The 15,167-nt window shown below is 42.8% G+C and overlaps 2 protein-coding genes across 3 annotated transcripts in view; one reads left to right on the forward strand and one right to left on the reverse strand.

Moving 5' to 3' along the window:
• LOC122783845 (reticulon-4-interacting protein 1 homolog, mitochondrial-like) lies at positions 1-7,964 on the forward strand. The gene is made up of 9 exons (XM_044048737.1): positions 1-657; positions 738-889; positions 2,084-2,152; positions 2,840-2,964; positions 3,278-3,326; positions 3,413-3,549; positions 4,096-4,279; positions 6,047-6,142; positions 7,322-7,964. Exons 1-9 carry the CDS (start codon positions 375-377, stop codon positions 7,523-7,525), a joined length of 1,299 nt encoding a protein of 432 aa, XP_043904672.1. The 5' UTR covers positions 1-374; the 3' UTR covers positions 7,526-7,964.
• Positions 7,890-15,167, reverse strand: part of LOC122783844 (beta/gamma crystallin domain-containing protein 1-like) — a 23,802-nt gene continuing 16,524 nt past the window's right edge. For both annotated transcript variants that reach the window (XM_044048735.1, XM_044048734.1), the window contains 9 exons: positions 14,829-14,955; positions 14,259-14,288; positions 14,057-14,169; positions 13,029-13,161; positions 12,216-12,355; positions 10,812-10,935; positions 10,463-10,621; positions 9,449-9,608; positions 7,890-8,699 (listed from right to left, as the gene is read on the reverse strand). In XM_044048735.1, coding sequence (XP_043904670.1) covers positions 8,611-8,699; positions 9,449-9,608; positions 10,463-10,621; positions 10,812-10,935; positions 12,216-12,355; positions 13,029-13,161; positions 14,057-14,169; positions 14,259-14,288; positions 14,829-14,955 — 1,075 coding nt within the window. In that variant the 3' untranslated portion in view covers positions 7,890-8,610. The remainder of the gene's footprint in view (positions 8,700-9,448; positions 9,609-10,462; positions 10,622-10,811; positions 10,936-12,215; positions 12,356-13,028; positions 13,162-14,056; positions 14,170-14,258; positions 14,289-14,828; positions 14,956-15,167) is intronic.

The raw sequence follows: 15,167 nt of genomic DNA on the forward strand, positions 1-15,167 counted from the left end.
TGCTGATTGGCTGTCGCTGTATGCAGTCAGAAAGCATGTCCGACAGACTTAGCTTGTTTTGTAGCCTCTGAGCTAGAAACGTGTGTTATCTGCGGACGTACATAGTTCTTTAATGCTAACGTAACACTTGATATCGCACTTAACGTACGTAGAGGCGTTTCCGGTTATTCATGTTACCTGTTATTTGTATTAATGCGCATTCGTTTGACCATTTTGGCCATGCTAATGTTAGCCGACTAGCTAGCTAGTGTGACAGCCACCTAACTTTGTGACAAAGTGGTCTTCCAGAGTTGTGATGTCGCATGAAACGCTGACCTTGTAGGCGAAACACTGCAGAACGCGAGGTCCATTCACACGGGTTTCTGTCAGGTGCTATGGCGTCGACCAGGCTCCTGTGTTCGTTCACAGCTAAAGTTGCAGGCTTGACCCAAACATTAGCCCGGACAGGGTGGTGTCGTGTGGGCTGCAGGAGACATGTCTGCAGTTCACCTTCAAGACAGCAGAGCTGCATGTCGGCCTGGGTCGTTGACCAGTATGGAAGCAATGGAGTTCTGAGGTACACAGAAGAAGCCACTTTGCCTACTGTTAACTCTCCCAGTGAGGTGATGATTGAAGTCCACGCAGCCAGTGTGAACCCTCTTGATATAGCCATGAGGGGTAAGTGTTGGACCTCTGACAGTAGTTTCTTTTAAATGTTTTACTTCAATAACATCCGGTCACTTTCTTGACATTTGCAGCTGGTTATGGAGCAAAATTGCTCAAATTAAGAAGGGACCCAGCGTCTGTGATGAACAGTGACAGTGAGTTTCCTTTGATTCTGGGCCGTGACATGTCAGGTGTAGTGGTGGACTGTGGATCTGAGGTCACCCAGTTTGTTCCTGGGGATGAGGTAAGAGCTGTGATCTACCTTCCATTAGTGTCCATTTTTATATGACAATGTCTGTCCACCACTCTAAATTGACCTTAGGTGTGAGAGTGAATGGTTGTTTGTCTCTATGTGGCCCTGTGATGGACTGGGGACCTGTCCAGGGTGTACCCCGCTTTTGCCCCAGCTGAGATGTGGATGATAAAGCGGTAGAAGATGAGTGAGTGAATGTCTGTGGACACATGTGCCTGGCCACTTTATTGGGTACAGTACATTGGTAAAATAAAAAAAAAGTCTAATAAACAACTCGGTCAATAAATTCTACATTTTCATAGATACTCATTTAGGAAGAATAGCCAACATATAGCCTCAGGACACCTATAGGGACATAATGTAATTTCACCATATTTTTCTAGCCATCTCATATTTTCAGGATTAAATTGGTCAACTTGAGATAATATGTCAGCTTTGTCCTGAAGTTTTTATGTGTGCTGAATGTTTGCGTCATGGTGATGGGCATTATACTGTAATTTTATGACTTTGGTTCAGCGTCATAAACAAATGAGGTTCATCTAATATTAGAGTCAATGCTCAATATAATGCAAATCAAGACACTTCCATGACGAACTATAATCTCAGTCATAAGCATACTGTTGTATTAATACGATTGTGTTGGTGTCATATAAAAAGTCAATATTATAAGCTGCAGCTGTTGCATTAAAATGTACAGTATGTTTAACTAATGTGGTGGAATAGTAGAATCACAGGTAACAGAAATTTCAGAGGATATTTTTTTTTAATTGGATGGAACGCGATAATAAAATAATAATATAAAAAGAAATACATAAATGAACATACAACATTCTCTTAGAGAAAAGATCAAGTTTTTCTGCTGACTTGTGGTATCATAAGACATTTAGTTGTGTTGACTGTCTCCAACATTTTGACATTATTTTTTTCCAGTAAACAGACTCGCAATCATGCAAATTCACCTTAAAGTCAACGTGATTAAAGAAACGAACCCATTTCCACATTTTGGTGCTCTTGTAATCATGTTCACCATTGGTTTAAAAATATCCTTGGAAATTATTTAATGCTAAGAACAGGAGGGAACAGCTGACTATTATTCTAATAGGCAATTACCCAGATTCAGGGATCACGAGTAGGCGGTTAAGTGGAGTCGTGTTCGGCATGTTAACTGTCATATTTATGTTCCAGGTGTGGGCTGCTGTTCCACCATGGAAACAAGGAAGTCTGGCACAGTATGTGACTCTAACGGAGTATGAGGTGAGCTACCCAGTCAGTAGAAATGTATGATTGTTGTATATACTGTATATATTATATCTTATTAAATAATTGGAAAGATTTCATTGAGAGCTCTTGGGTAAATGATAAAGAATATAGTTTGGAGTATAGGTTTGGAAAAAGCACACCCTTTAATGAGCATTAACTTTGCCTTTACAGCAGCTCTGATGATTGGACTCACTTTTTAAAATCTAAGTTTTAAAAGCACTATTGACCCTTTTTCAGATTTCAAATGTGTGACTTTGTCCGTGGGGCCACACGGTGGTATAGTGGTTAGCACTCTCGCCTTGCAGCGAGAAGACCCGGGTTCAAGCCCCAGTTGGAACAAGGGCCTTTCTGCATGAAGTTTGCATGTTCTCCCCGTGTGTGCGTGGGTTCTCTCCAGGTTCTCCGGCTTCCTCCCACAGTCCAAAAACATGCAATGTGGGGATTAGGTGAATTGGACACTCTAAATTGACCATCAGAGTGAGTGTGAGAGTGAATGGTTGTTTGTCTCTAGCTGTGTGTGGCCCTGCGATGGACTGGCGAACTGTCCAGGGTGTACCCCGCCTATCGCCCGATGTAGCTGAGATTGGCACAGCACCCCCCGCGACCCTCTGGTGGAGGATAAAGCGGTTAGATGATGACTGACTGACTGACTGACTTTGTCCGTGTTGCTGTTTTTTGCAGGTTTCCCATAAGCCAGAATCCGTGAGTCACACAGAGGCAGCATCAATCCCCTATGTAGCCAGCACTGCTCTGTCTGCACTTGTCTGTGCAGGTGGTCTTTGCAGAGAGAACTCTTCAAATAAAAGGCAAGCATCAGCCCAATACTATTTGTATCAAATCCCCTGCCATCTCAGCATGAAGCGTTAAGTCTGAGTCCCTGAAAGTATCACAGACGATGTAATATGTTGTCATCAAGGCTTGATTGAATTCTCGTACCTCCTCTTTTACTCCCGAAATGTCAAGTGATGCAGACCTTTTACGAGACACATTTAACCGCGTTCGTTTCAGTGGTGAAATTTGCCACCTGCTTAATTTCGATTTGTATGAAATGGGCTCGTAAACACGTCTTTAACTCACACAGACTAAAAATTAACCTGATGTGTAATCTAACTCTGCCAGAGTTTTGATCATTGGAGGATCGGGAGGTGTCGGGACATTTTCTATTCAGGTAAGGCAAAGTCTAGCTGTACTGGCACGTTTTGTGTGAAGTGCCACATGAATGTACTGTCGCTCACTCTGTCTTTGCATTGCCAGTTATTGAAGGCCTGGGGGGCCCATGTGACTGTTACCTGCTCCCACAATGCAGAGGGCCTTGTGAGGGGTCTGGGGGCTGATGAGGTGGTGGACTATACAGGAGGAGACTTTGCTGAACAACTAGAAACGATGGAGAAGTATGTGTTTTTGCATCGGAAAGCGTTTTTTATAAGTAACTAGACTAGAGCATGTTCAGTGCAGTGATAACAGATTAAGTATGGAGTGATGATATTGTGTTATTTTTCAAAAACAGATGAGCAGAATGTTTTCTACCAGCCCTAAGCTGGTGATAGTAGTTCAAGAAAGCATGCTACCATGGTAAAACACTGTGTCCCTCTTCCCCTTAAACACCAACTATGGTAGCCATCTTCCTATCAGCACTGCCTGCTGACTCTCATCTAGTTTCCATGGATACCAGGGCTCAAGGCCTGAGTAGATGCTAGTCGACCCCTTTCCCCATCCCTGAAGAAAAACCCTGGCTTGAGCTCAAAGACAAAACAGTGATCTTTTCCTTTCAAACGCTTCAAAGCTGAGCTCTTACCTGAGACGGTGGAATACTAACTAATACACTCACAGGTTGTGAGGTGCATGTATTATTAATTATTCCTCTTATATTTATCATGTGAGATAGATGGATAACAATTTGACGAGCTAATTTCGAACGCCTGCATTCGCATGCTCAGGTTTGACGTGATTTTGGACAACATTGGTGGAGATACGGAGGAGTGGGCGATGGGCCTCCTGAAGCCGTGGTCAGGGGCGAAGTACACAACGCTGGTCACACCTTTACTCCTCAACACTGATTCCATGGGCCTGCTGGACGGGGCAATCAACGCCGGAGTCACCCTGTGCACCAAGGCCTTACAGGTAAACATGAACAAAACAGACTGGTTTCAACACTCAACTCTGACGTACCTGTTTACAGCATCATCACTACCCTGCTGTTTGTCTTCATTAAATGTTTTGACCCTGACACTATTCATAAGCCTGGGTGTGGACCACAGGTCCTCCCAAAACGAAATGTCCGACGTGATCCTCAGCGGAGTGGAAACAGTAAACACCCGTTTAAGCCCCAGTGTATGTTTTTGTTGTGTGCAAGTTCCAATCGGAGGGAATAACCTTGTAGTAACTTGACTTGGCTTTCATAGCTTCATATTTCCTTGATGTGCACGTTTGGTTTATGCCTGAGCTGTGGAAATATACGCTGCACGGGTGTAATAAACCTGACACAACGCGGAAGCAGAAGGACCTTTGGCATTAAGTGGATTAATGTTAATGTGTGTGTCCTGTTTCTCAAGCAGCTGCCTTGTTAGTGGAGTGCATGTGTAATAATGAAGGTAGTGGGTAAATAGACGAGGGCAGGGTGGAGTTGCTGCAGGAACTGAGTCAAGTTGTCCTGAGCAGTGGTGACAGCATGGCTGGCAGGCTGGGCAGTGTGTGTAGGGTGAGTTGTGTCATCTAGACTGTGTCTCTGTGTGTGTGTGTGTGTGTGTGTGTTTGCTGCTGAACACGCAGTATTCAGGTGTTTGTACAGATTGCGGCCCGACTATCGCCCTCGCCAACGCATACCAGCGTTTGTGTGTTTCTTGCCAACCCTCCGGCCTCTTTGTTCACAAGCTGGAGAGGCCAGCTGGTCAGTTTGGTAGCGTTCAGTGGCAGCAGTCACACCCCGAGTGCTGGGTTCTGGATGGACAGCGTGACGTTTTCATCCTGGAGATCACAGTGCAAATGAGCCCTCTAGTGTTAAACATCTTGGCAGCACAAGTCTTTTTTTTCTTCTTTTCTTTCAAGCAAGTGTAGATGTACTGAAACCTAAGAAATGACAAAGTAAAACTGCATAATAATATATGATGATTATGATTAAAAATGTCATGTAGTGTTGTTTCTTGTTAGTTCTTGGTTTTCTTTCTTCCTATTCTTTGCTGCATTAAAATTTGAATAACAAAATTAGAGCTGCAACTAACGATTATTTTCATAATGGATTCATCTGTGAATTATTTTCTCGATTAATCATTTGGTCCATAAAATGTCAGAAAACCTTAAATGTTGATCGTGTTCAAACCTGGAAATGATGATGCTCTCAAAATGTCTTGTTTTGTCCACAAACCAAAATGATTTCTTTGTTATCCAGAGCAAATAAATGAAGAAAATATTCACATTTAAGAAGCTTAAACTAAATTGTTTCAGCTCTAAACTTGTATGTATGTAACTATATTTTCACTTTGCGTAAATATTAGTGGGGAGAGATAACACCACTGATCTGTTTTTCCTGTCAGACAGTTGGCCGCGGTGAATGTTTCTGTTCTAGTGAGATGACTATCAAACTGAATAATATATGTACTGAAAGAAAATCTCTTGATATTCATCAGTGCAGTGGTCAGTGGATTAGTTTAGTAACAGCCATATCAGCACAAGTGTTGCACATGAATTTAATATCTCACTGTGATCATAGATGCCTTAATTCCCCATTTCTACGTGAATATACTATAAACATTCAACTTGAAATGTTGGCTTTACAGAAAATTCACATTTTCAGATGTGTGTGTGTGTGTTTTAGTAACAACTCTTGTGTGTTCTTTAACTTCTTTTGACGTACAGAAGTGTCAATGATCTCCTCCTCTGTTCTCGCCTCAGGAGGTCATTTCAAATGGAGTCTTCTACCGATGGGGGTTTTACTTTCCAGACGGCCCCGCCCTCGATCAGGTCGCAAAGCTGGTGGATGCAGGAAAGGTACAGTACTGCCTCAATTTCTCACAGTATATAAGACACTTGTCATTCAGTTCCCCGCTGAACGGAGGAGGTGAGGAGATGTAAATCCTCTCATTTGCACATCAGTCACAGCCTCGGAGCTTGAAATTGATGCAGGGATCGAGATCACGCGGCGCTGAATATGAACATACCATGGAAAGCACACATGCCTGTATGCATGCAAGGCTCTGCCTGTGGTTTTGTTAAGGAGTTTCCACTGTGCCGGTTGGTTGGTCGGTCGATCATGTGCACAGCTGACTGCTGGGCAATCACGCCAGGCGCCAGGAGATGGTGAATGGATTTATAAACAGTGCTGAGCTGCCATTCGCAAAAAAGCAAATGCAAACCTCTGTCCTTTTGTCCTGGGGCTTATACCAAGCGGGACACTCAGACCAGTGGCGGGAAGCTGTGGACACATACTAACCCCCCCCCCATGCTCCATGCACACGCTCACACCCTGTGTCCTATTCTCAGTGAGTAAGTGTGGCTAGATTCCAGGGTGACGCCACTGCACTCCCGATTCATTGTTAATGGCGAGAGATGCTGACCACAATAACAAGCCAGACTAGCACAGGATTGTTCAGTCTCATCACATTCTGAACCGCCTTTTGACATTTCTGGCTATAAAAGTAGTTATGTGGATATTTAGTTGTTAAAATGTATTTGTAATATGGCGGGGGTCATTATACTTGAATTTCCTAAACTTGCATACGTACAAAGGGGTGGTTACACACAATTAACAGGCATAGTTTGAGATAAGAACAAAGAACAAAACAAACACTAACAACAATCACAAGAACACAATGTCCGATGTTTGATTTCTGTGCCTCTGATGACTTGGCAGCATATTGTCATTGCTGATCAACAGTTTTAGACACAAATAATTAATCGTCCTGCTAAATAACACTGTTTTTTGTCAATCCTAATGGGAGTAAAACTAAATCTCGTCTATATGCCAGAATTGGAATAGAATATTACATTATTTTTGCATGTTTGGAGAAATTAATAGTTTTATTTGTCTTAGAAAACTGTCTGAGTCACATCCTCACTGACGCACTTAATGCTTGTTTGACCTTGTAATTGTCTCCCGAGTGCAAAGGCATTCTCCTCCAGATGCTTGGCATTTGTTTTTGTTTTGTGTTTGTTACTGTGTCATCACAGATCCTGCCAGTGGTGGAGGCCCAGTTTCCTTTCGCTCAGGTGCCCCAAGCTTTTCAGAAGTTGGAGCACGGCCACGCCAGAGGGAAGACGGTCGTCCAGGTGGTTGAAAAGGAGGACAGACTGGAAGAAGAGTCGGTGCAGGGCATCTGCACAGAGGCTGTGGAGTCGGAGCAGGGATTTCAAGGAACATCTAAGCAACACTAAAGAGAATAAATCCCTCTGTGAGCCCTTCTCTCCACCTCGAGACGACGGTATCATGGCCGCATCTGGCAAATCAGAGGTGATGCCGTTGTGAGGCAAACGACAAAGTGTGAAATGAACATGCACAGACGGCGTGTCAGAGGCTGTTGTTTTTGTTACAGCCTCACACCCTCTTGTTTTGTTTTGTGTTGATGTTTTCATAAGGAGGCAAGAGTTATGCTGTGTTCATGTGACGGTGGAGCTGTCATAATTAGGTCAATATGTTGCTTTTAATTACAGCTAGATCTCTCTCGCTCTGTCTTTCTGGGTGCTGTATTCTAATTTCCAACAGTTACATGTTTCAACAAAGATGATATACAAAGATAAATAATGTTTGTCAATATTGTTTATGTCCAGTGCAGTGCTGGGTCGAGCAGACAAATAAAAATTAGCATTATTTTTAGCATTTGCACATTCTCCATGTTTTGACAATTGCACATTATATATTTTCAACAATCACTCTTTTAAATCTGAAACATTTAATTTAGTTTCAACAAGTGCAGCATCTCATCTACTGTACAATGTACAGGACATTCATAGACAAAAATACTTTTTATTTTGTTTACAAAATACATTTGCGTTGTAGTGATGATTAAATTGGTGGTGAAAGACATTTCGGGGGAAACACTTCTCTTACTGTTTCCTCCTGTTTAAGAGCAGCTGGACTAACATGATATATAACATGACATTGCATAAAAATACGCGAGAAAAAAGTGGTAACACTGTTTTAAGTAAATTAACATCAGGCGGAGAGATTTATTCAAAGAATAATCAAAACACAAACCTTTTGGATATATTACTAAAAGTGTAAAATATGAGTTATTAATGTTGCATCTTTTCAGTTGATTGCCGTACATTCGTACTCGCGTATGTACATCACTCCCTTGTGCGCCTCCTCAATGGAAATTATTCAGTTCTGGTTTTTCAGCGAAGGTTTACTATCTGTGGCGGCGTACCTCAAGCATAATTTAGTGTAGAGCGGAGCCTTTAGCGGAGCCGCACCTGATGACCTGATAACGTTGTGATCCTGTTCAGCAGCTCGGAGGGTTTCAGAGAACCTCCACGTCCCACCTCTGTTGGGGTTTGTTGGGATCGAATGAGTTCAGAATGACTAGGCTTTTGTCAAAGTGGTGGCCCCCTGAAAGAGAAGGAAGAGTTGTCATTCATGATTCTTACAAATTGTTGTTTTACGGGTAGTTAATTTACATTTTTCTAGTTGGTTTATGGTTTTCTCTATGCTTATTTGTACAGTATTTCAGTACACTTGAATGTAGAGAATAATGATTTGCACCAGAACCTTATTTTGTCCACTAGGTGTCACTAATTGACAGTGAATAACCACAAGAGTGACATCAATGTGTACACCTTGCGTCCTAGGCAGTTACAGTATATATTCTGTAACTACTTCAGTGCTATAATGTACAATATACAGCATGATAGGCTGTATATTGTATAAAAGTGGACATAGTCTCCCGTTTTAAAGCCTTCAGATCCACAATTTGACCAACAGTGTTTGAAACTGCAAATTCAGTTGCAACCAAGCACTTACTGGATGATACCATTCGTTCAGTACCAATTTGTGAAGCTTTATCATCTATTTTCCTCCAAATGGGATCATCATTTACAAATGTTCTATTGGAGAAACACTGAAACGACCATTGTCAAGTAAAAGAGCTCATTTTATGACTTCTACTCAAATGGGAGTCCTTTCTACAGCTCGGGAGCCGCTCCGCTGGTGTTTTACTGCTACTTCCATTCTTCAGCTTCCCTTTCCAAATTGGAAGGCTGCATCCATATATGCATCTGGCAGCCTCATCCTACCTACAGTAGCAGCAAGTAGAACCTATATAGGTAGTACGATACCTAATGCCAGACACAGATTCTCACCTTTGACTTCCAGAACCAGATCAGTGGGTGTGTAGCGGATAAAGCCCTCAGGGGTGATACTCCAGAGGTGAATATGCTGGTCTGGCTGTGGGGTGAGACCTAGACGGCTTCCTGCCATGGTTACGCTGCTACTAGGATACAAACAGCACTCCTCCAGCAGCTAGAAACAGAAGAACAGCGGACGATTCTTTTCAGTGGTGACATTTAGATGAACACAGAGATTTGGGTTTTGTCTGAAGCCCCTTTCAACACACAAAAAAACACCAACGCCCACTTCTGTCTTCAACGGGAAAGGCTTTCATTTTCAAAAATTTTAAAACATTTCAGGAAAGAAATTGGCTTTCATTCCTTCCAGCAGGATTCAACAGTGGCGGAAATTACCTGACAAACATCTGCCCGATTGGGTTAGAGTTAAGCCTTAAGTGCGATGATAAGTAAACACTATATAAGCTTAGATTTTTAAATTTTGAATATAAAGTGTCCGTTATATTCATAGCACGGTGAAATATGTCCACATAATGCTCCACGCCGCTCTGTATTGTTCAGTTCAGGTCCGCATGACTCTGTTTTTCTCAATCTAGCCGTGTTTTGATCTCATTTCGCTCGGCAACGTTCCCACGCTGCACGCGGGCCGTCTTTTTTTCTTTCATGTCAAGAAAGATGAAGGCAACGGCGACTTTGTACCAGTCGGAGACAAAGCTTCTTGTCCCTGCTCCCTTTTGTTCTGCCAGAGTATACGCACGTTTGTGTTCGCGAGGACCAAACAGAGGTTGAATAATAACATGAGCGACAGAAAGAAGCAGGGTTTGGAGGTGTGAACCATTCATGTCTGCATCAGTGGACAACAACCTTTACCTCCTGTAACAAGTAGTGTGAGCTCATGACAAGGACATCCACAGATCGCGTTTGTGTCACTGTTGCTATCGTTTCTCTCAAAACAGAAGAACTAAACACACCCAAAAATACAGTATGTATGTTCTTTTCAGGCCGGACACAAATTTACAAATTCAGTACCTTGCAGTGGAGATATCCATTGTGGTAAAACCAGATCTGCTCAAATCCATTGGTCTCCTCCATTTCTTGTATCCGCATCAATTTGACATCATCCATGTCCCCGGTTACTGACATCATGAGCCCCGACTGTCTGTTCCTCAGACGGAAGTGCACTTGTTTCTACTCGGGCAAAAAAAAAAAACCCACAACAGCAAATACGTGAAAAACAACAAAGAAACGCTGTTTGTGAAACAGACGTGCAATTACGTTTGGAGAATGCTGCAGAGGTCAACAATGTCATGCAATAACTGCTTTTTATTTTTAAATCCAAAATGTCAATTCAAAGTACAGCCATTCGTCTGGATTTCACCTGTGTCAGAGGGCGGAGGGACCCAATCTTATTCCAGCCGCTGAACTTGCGCCAGTCGACAATCTCGCCAGGTTTCAGCAGAATCTGAGCGCCGAGATAGTTGATTCCCTCGTACAACACCCACCTGACAGTCAAAGGGAAAGACAAAAACACAGTGAACCTCCACATAATATTCAACAGATGCAAAGCAGCAGAGGATAAAAAAAAACATCTGAGAGTAGATTATTCTTTTTGGCTTGTTATATTTTGACAGTCAGTCAGTGAGTGCATACATTTGAAAGCAAAGCACGACGTCTGAAAGAAAAAAAAAAGGCCTGTCTGTATTTTTTTTTTCACCCTTCCCTTCCTTTATGTAACGGTTGATTCCTCTGTCATTATGCTGCTATTTTGGTAATTGTATTATTATAGCCCGTGGAGAGCATCCTGATTAAATAGAGGTTGATTTTAAAATACACTGAAATCACAGAAAATGACTTCCATGATAAGAAGCAACAACATCCGGTTATTATATCAGGCCGTTCTGTGATTTGGAACATTCCCAAAAGTCCATATTTGACCTGTCCAAACCATACTTTGAAGCCAGCAGAGGCATTTTTATGTCCTCGATTCTACAATGGCACTTTGCCAAGGGCTCTTTTAAAATGTGCTGAGCCTCGCAAATGGCCAAATTCACTGTGACACTGAATGTTTTTAGCTCCGTAGCTCTGTTCTCTGGCCGACTGCCCGTCTCTCCTGCGGTAGGAATGTGCCACTCCAGAGACGGCTCTGGCTCACTGTGAGCCCTTTATTTCCTCGGGCCGGGGACTCGCACCCACAGCCTGAATCTCGCACATCAGCAGCAGGTTTCCATCATCGCCCCATCTGTCAGCTTTGTCACACGGTAGATGATAATCCGCAATGCCGACTCTGCAGTCTGCGTCCACTGAATGTGAACCCTGAGAAATATGTAACTCAGGCTTGTGTTGATTTGTCTCAACTCAACAGAAGCTACTTGCGCAAACGCTCATCTTTAAATCGACTTGTTTTATTATTTCTGAATCTCTCATCATTTTCTTTGTCTGCTCAGATTAGATTGAGATCACAATCTGTCACAACCATCTCTTTCTTATTATTACAACAGTGGCACACGCACACGGGTGTGGTTTCTTCCACCTTGTCAAATAAAGAAATCGGCATAAGGAGTTAAAAAGACATCGTCAACATGAAGCTGCTGACAAGTGGTCTCTCTGCGGCACGTTATTCTGTTTCATGTGATCCTTTCACATCACTGTGGTTTTCAGAAACCCAGAACAGAAACACAGAAAGAGGGGAGCATTATGCATGAGCCTGTCAACTCACACTGACAGGGGGAGCGACTTAGGTCACTGATTCATGTCCCCGCGGAGCAAGTTGCCATGTACTCACATGCCTCCCTCCACGACCACCGACTGGACTCTGCTGCAGCCTCCAGCCAGCTGAAGGTTGACTGAGCCGTCTGTCAGAACCACCCTCTTCCCCCGCAGACTGCAGCGCTCAAAAAGCGTGATGGAAGGCAACGAGAACTCCTGTCAAGTGAGAGAATGAAAAAGACGAGAGCGAGGGAGAGACAAGGCGGCACATTAGAGGAAGTGGTGGGCGAGTATAGACCTCTGGAAAAAAGGACAACACTCGCACACCTTCATCAAATTTGCCCTTTTCCACCTACAACAAACTGCTTGTTTTCTAGGTCCCCGCTCATGTAGTGACTCATTCAGCATGAAAAGGCAGTTTTTATGTAATGTAAGCAAATATTTAAAGCAACTAAGATGAGATATGCTGCATCTTCATGTGTTAAATCACTTTGACCAGAACTAACTAACTCAAAAACATGAACAGGCAACGTATTTAGTGATAAAGTGAACCTGTGTTTATGAGTCGTAATCTCCCGTGCTGGGCATCTGCAAAACCTACGTGATTGTGGTTTGACTTCTTTGTGTGAACTGGACACAAGTGGTAAACACAAATAATAACACTCGAGACGCGGCAGGCGATAACGCGCATTAGCATTCATTTGGAGAGACTTTCGTTCTCCAGATATCTCAATTGAGTTTTCATCATAATAACAGACCTTAGAAACGTACCTTTAAGCAGTCCGTTTAGTATAAGTGACAAATCCTTTCAAATTCATTGTCTAATTTCAATTTTCAAAACGTGAGTGGATTTTTAAGTGGAAAAAGCATAATAAAAAGAGAAACTTACAAAGCCAACAGGCTGTAGTGACATGATGGATGAGCCACCATTATCGCAGCCCATTGCTCTCAGGTCTGAGTAGCTCCCCACTTCTAGCACGTACATCCTGCCAGTGAAGTCCTCGCCCTCAAATGCCAGCCAGCTGAAAGTCATTTACATAAACACACACGCGACAGGGAAAGCACAAAATGAGACGACGGCCACTGAAAACTGTCTGTATCATTACGAGGCTAACAAGTCACTGTTGATGTATACGTTCAGTTAGAGTTGTTGCAAGCGCACAGTGAGTTATCATATAGTATTCATTCTTAAAGGAACACTTCACTGAGTTGCATTTAGCGTTGTTTTACTAGAATAGAAGTAGTAGTTTTGAAAAATTGGGCTTCCCCTGAGTCGAGAATTATCTTCATTCTTTTTTTTGTTGCGTGCCCACCAGTGACACTTGGTCCTGTTAGCGTAATTGTTAGCAAAGATGGCGGACACTGTTTACATGCTGGGAATGAGGTCCCCCCAGAGTGTCCGCCATCTTAGCTAACACTTACGCTAACAGGTAACTGTTAGCAAATTGTTATGGGACGTGTTCCTTGGACATGGACGTTCAATAGTTCTGTAAAAGTCCATATTAACAATGTAAAGCAGTTCTTACTGAGCTACAGTATCTGTATCTTAATTGGGAATTTAATTAACGCAGTGAAAACCCATTTTATGAACTTGACTTGGAACATTTCACATCTTAAAACGCCCAATAAGCCTCAACAGTGTGAAAGCAACAGGATTTAGACTTTGTAGGAGTTCCAGTTTAATTATTCATTAATTAGGCCCCACATCTCATTATATTCCTTTTTTCTTCCTCGATCATCAGCCGCCTTTGAAAAGTGTCACACAGAATGTCTTTCTTGGATATTTGTTCTAATAACTGGAGCAGGTAGAAGGGCATGTAAACAGACCACCCGAGGCCCACGCATAATATACATTCGCTATTCGACTCCATTTAAAATCAGGCTTTTTTTTTGCACAGTGACTCATCTTCAGCTCACCTGCCAGCCACAACCTTACATGAAGCCACAGGGAATTCATCTGGCAGGGAGGCCACGCTGTCCTCCAGGGAGATGACGGGGCCTTCAAGGTTTGAATCGGAGAAAAGCTGCACCTGAAGTGAACATGATAATGCACGTGAGTCATCCACTTTGAGCCCCACACACATCAGATAAATATTCATCAGATAAGACGACATCCTACCTTAAATTTGGCCGTGCTCTCAAAATCATCCTGAAAACAAACATCATGAGTACGATTAGTTTAAAAGACTTTTTTTTGCGTTAACTCCACACTCATCTTAGCTTTAGAGGCAAAAAACCTTGACAGTCTTGTCATCATGTTGTCCAGAAAGCAGCGTAGCTTCACGATGACTCACCATTATTATCTAACATGTTTTCACTTCCAGTCTTGTGACAAATATTTTCCCCTCTGTGGATTCATCTACTCGTGTTTTCCCGTGCGGCCTTGCGGCCTTAATGATAATCTACTGGACGAGAGGTTCCCATCGGTCCAAATAGCTTTTCGTTTGGTCACAGAAAGTATGAATGTTGTGAGTGGTCACGTGCAAAGACAAAACCAAGCAAAACTGTGGTTGTGTATCTAGGGAAGTGAGAATTCTCCCGGTCCTTCAATGTCACTGAATTCTTCAGGAAGCAATCAGGGCAGACGAAATATGACAAAAATGGAAACGCTGACCACTGCGTCTTGTACAGCACGACACACAGTTAGAGTTCATCTTTAATCACAAGCTTTCTGAGTCATTATTTTTACCAGCATAACAGGCATCGCCGAGGCAACCCTGGGCTGCAGCGCGCCCCAGTCCTCTGGGCTTCCATACAGGCCCTTCTCCAGGATGTAAGACTCACCACAAAAGCCTGGCTCTTCAAACACAACCCAGCTGCGAAGGAAAACAGAGGGAGGGAGAATAATTACCCTTAATGTATTCTAATTAGCAGGCGAACAAAAGACCTTTGTTAAAGTATTATTCATTTCCTGCATGTCAAACGTTTTTGGTCAGAGACCCAAGTTGACAGTTTCCTCCTCTGTGATGGTATCTCAACAGTCGACGCGTTGTTTGTACTCCTGCAGCTAATGTGGCATGTCTTGGGT

This window comes from Solea senegalensis, linkage group LG17 (assembly GCF_019176455.1).
Source record: "Solea senegalensis isolate Sse05_10M linkage group LG17, IFAPA_SoseM_1, whole genome shotgun sequence".
Lineage (NCBI taxonomy): Eukaryota > Metazoa > Chordata > Actinopteri > Pleuronectiformes > Soleidae > Solea > Solea senegalensis.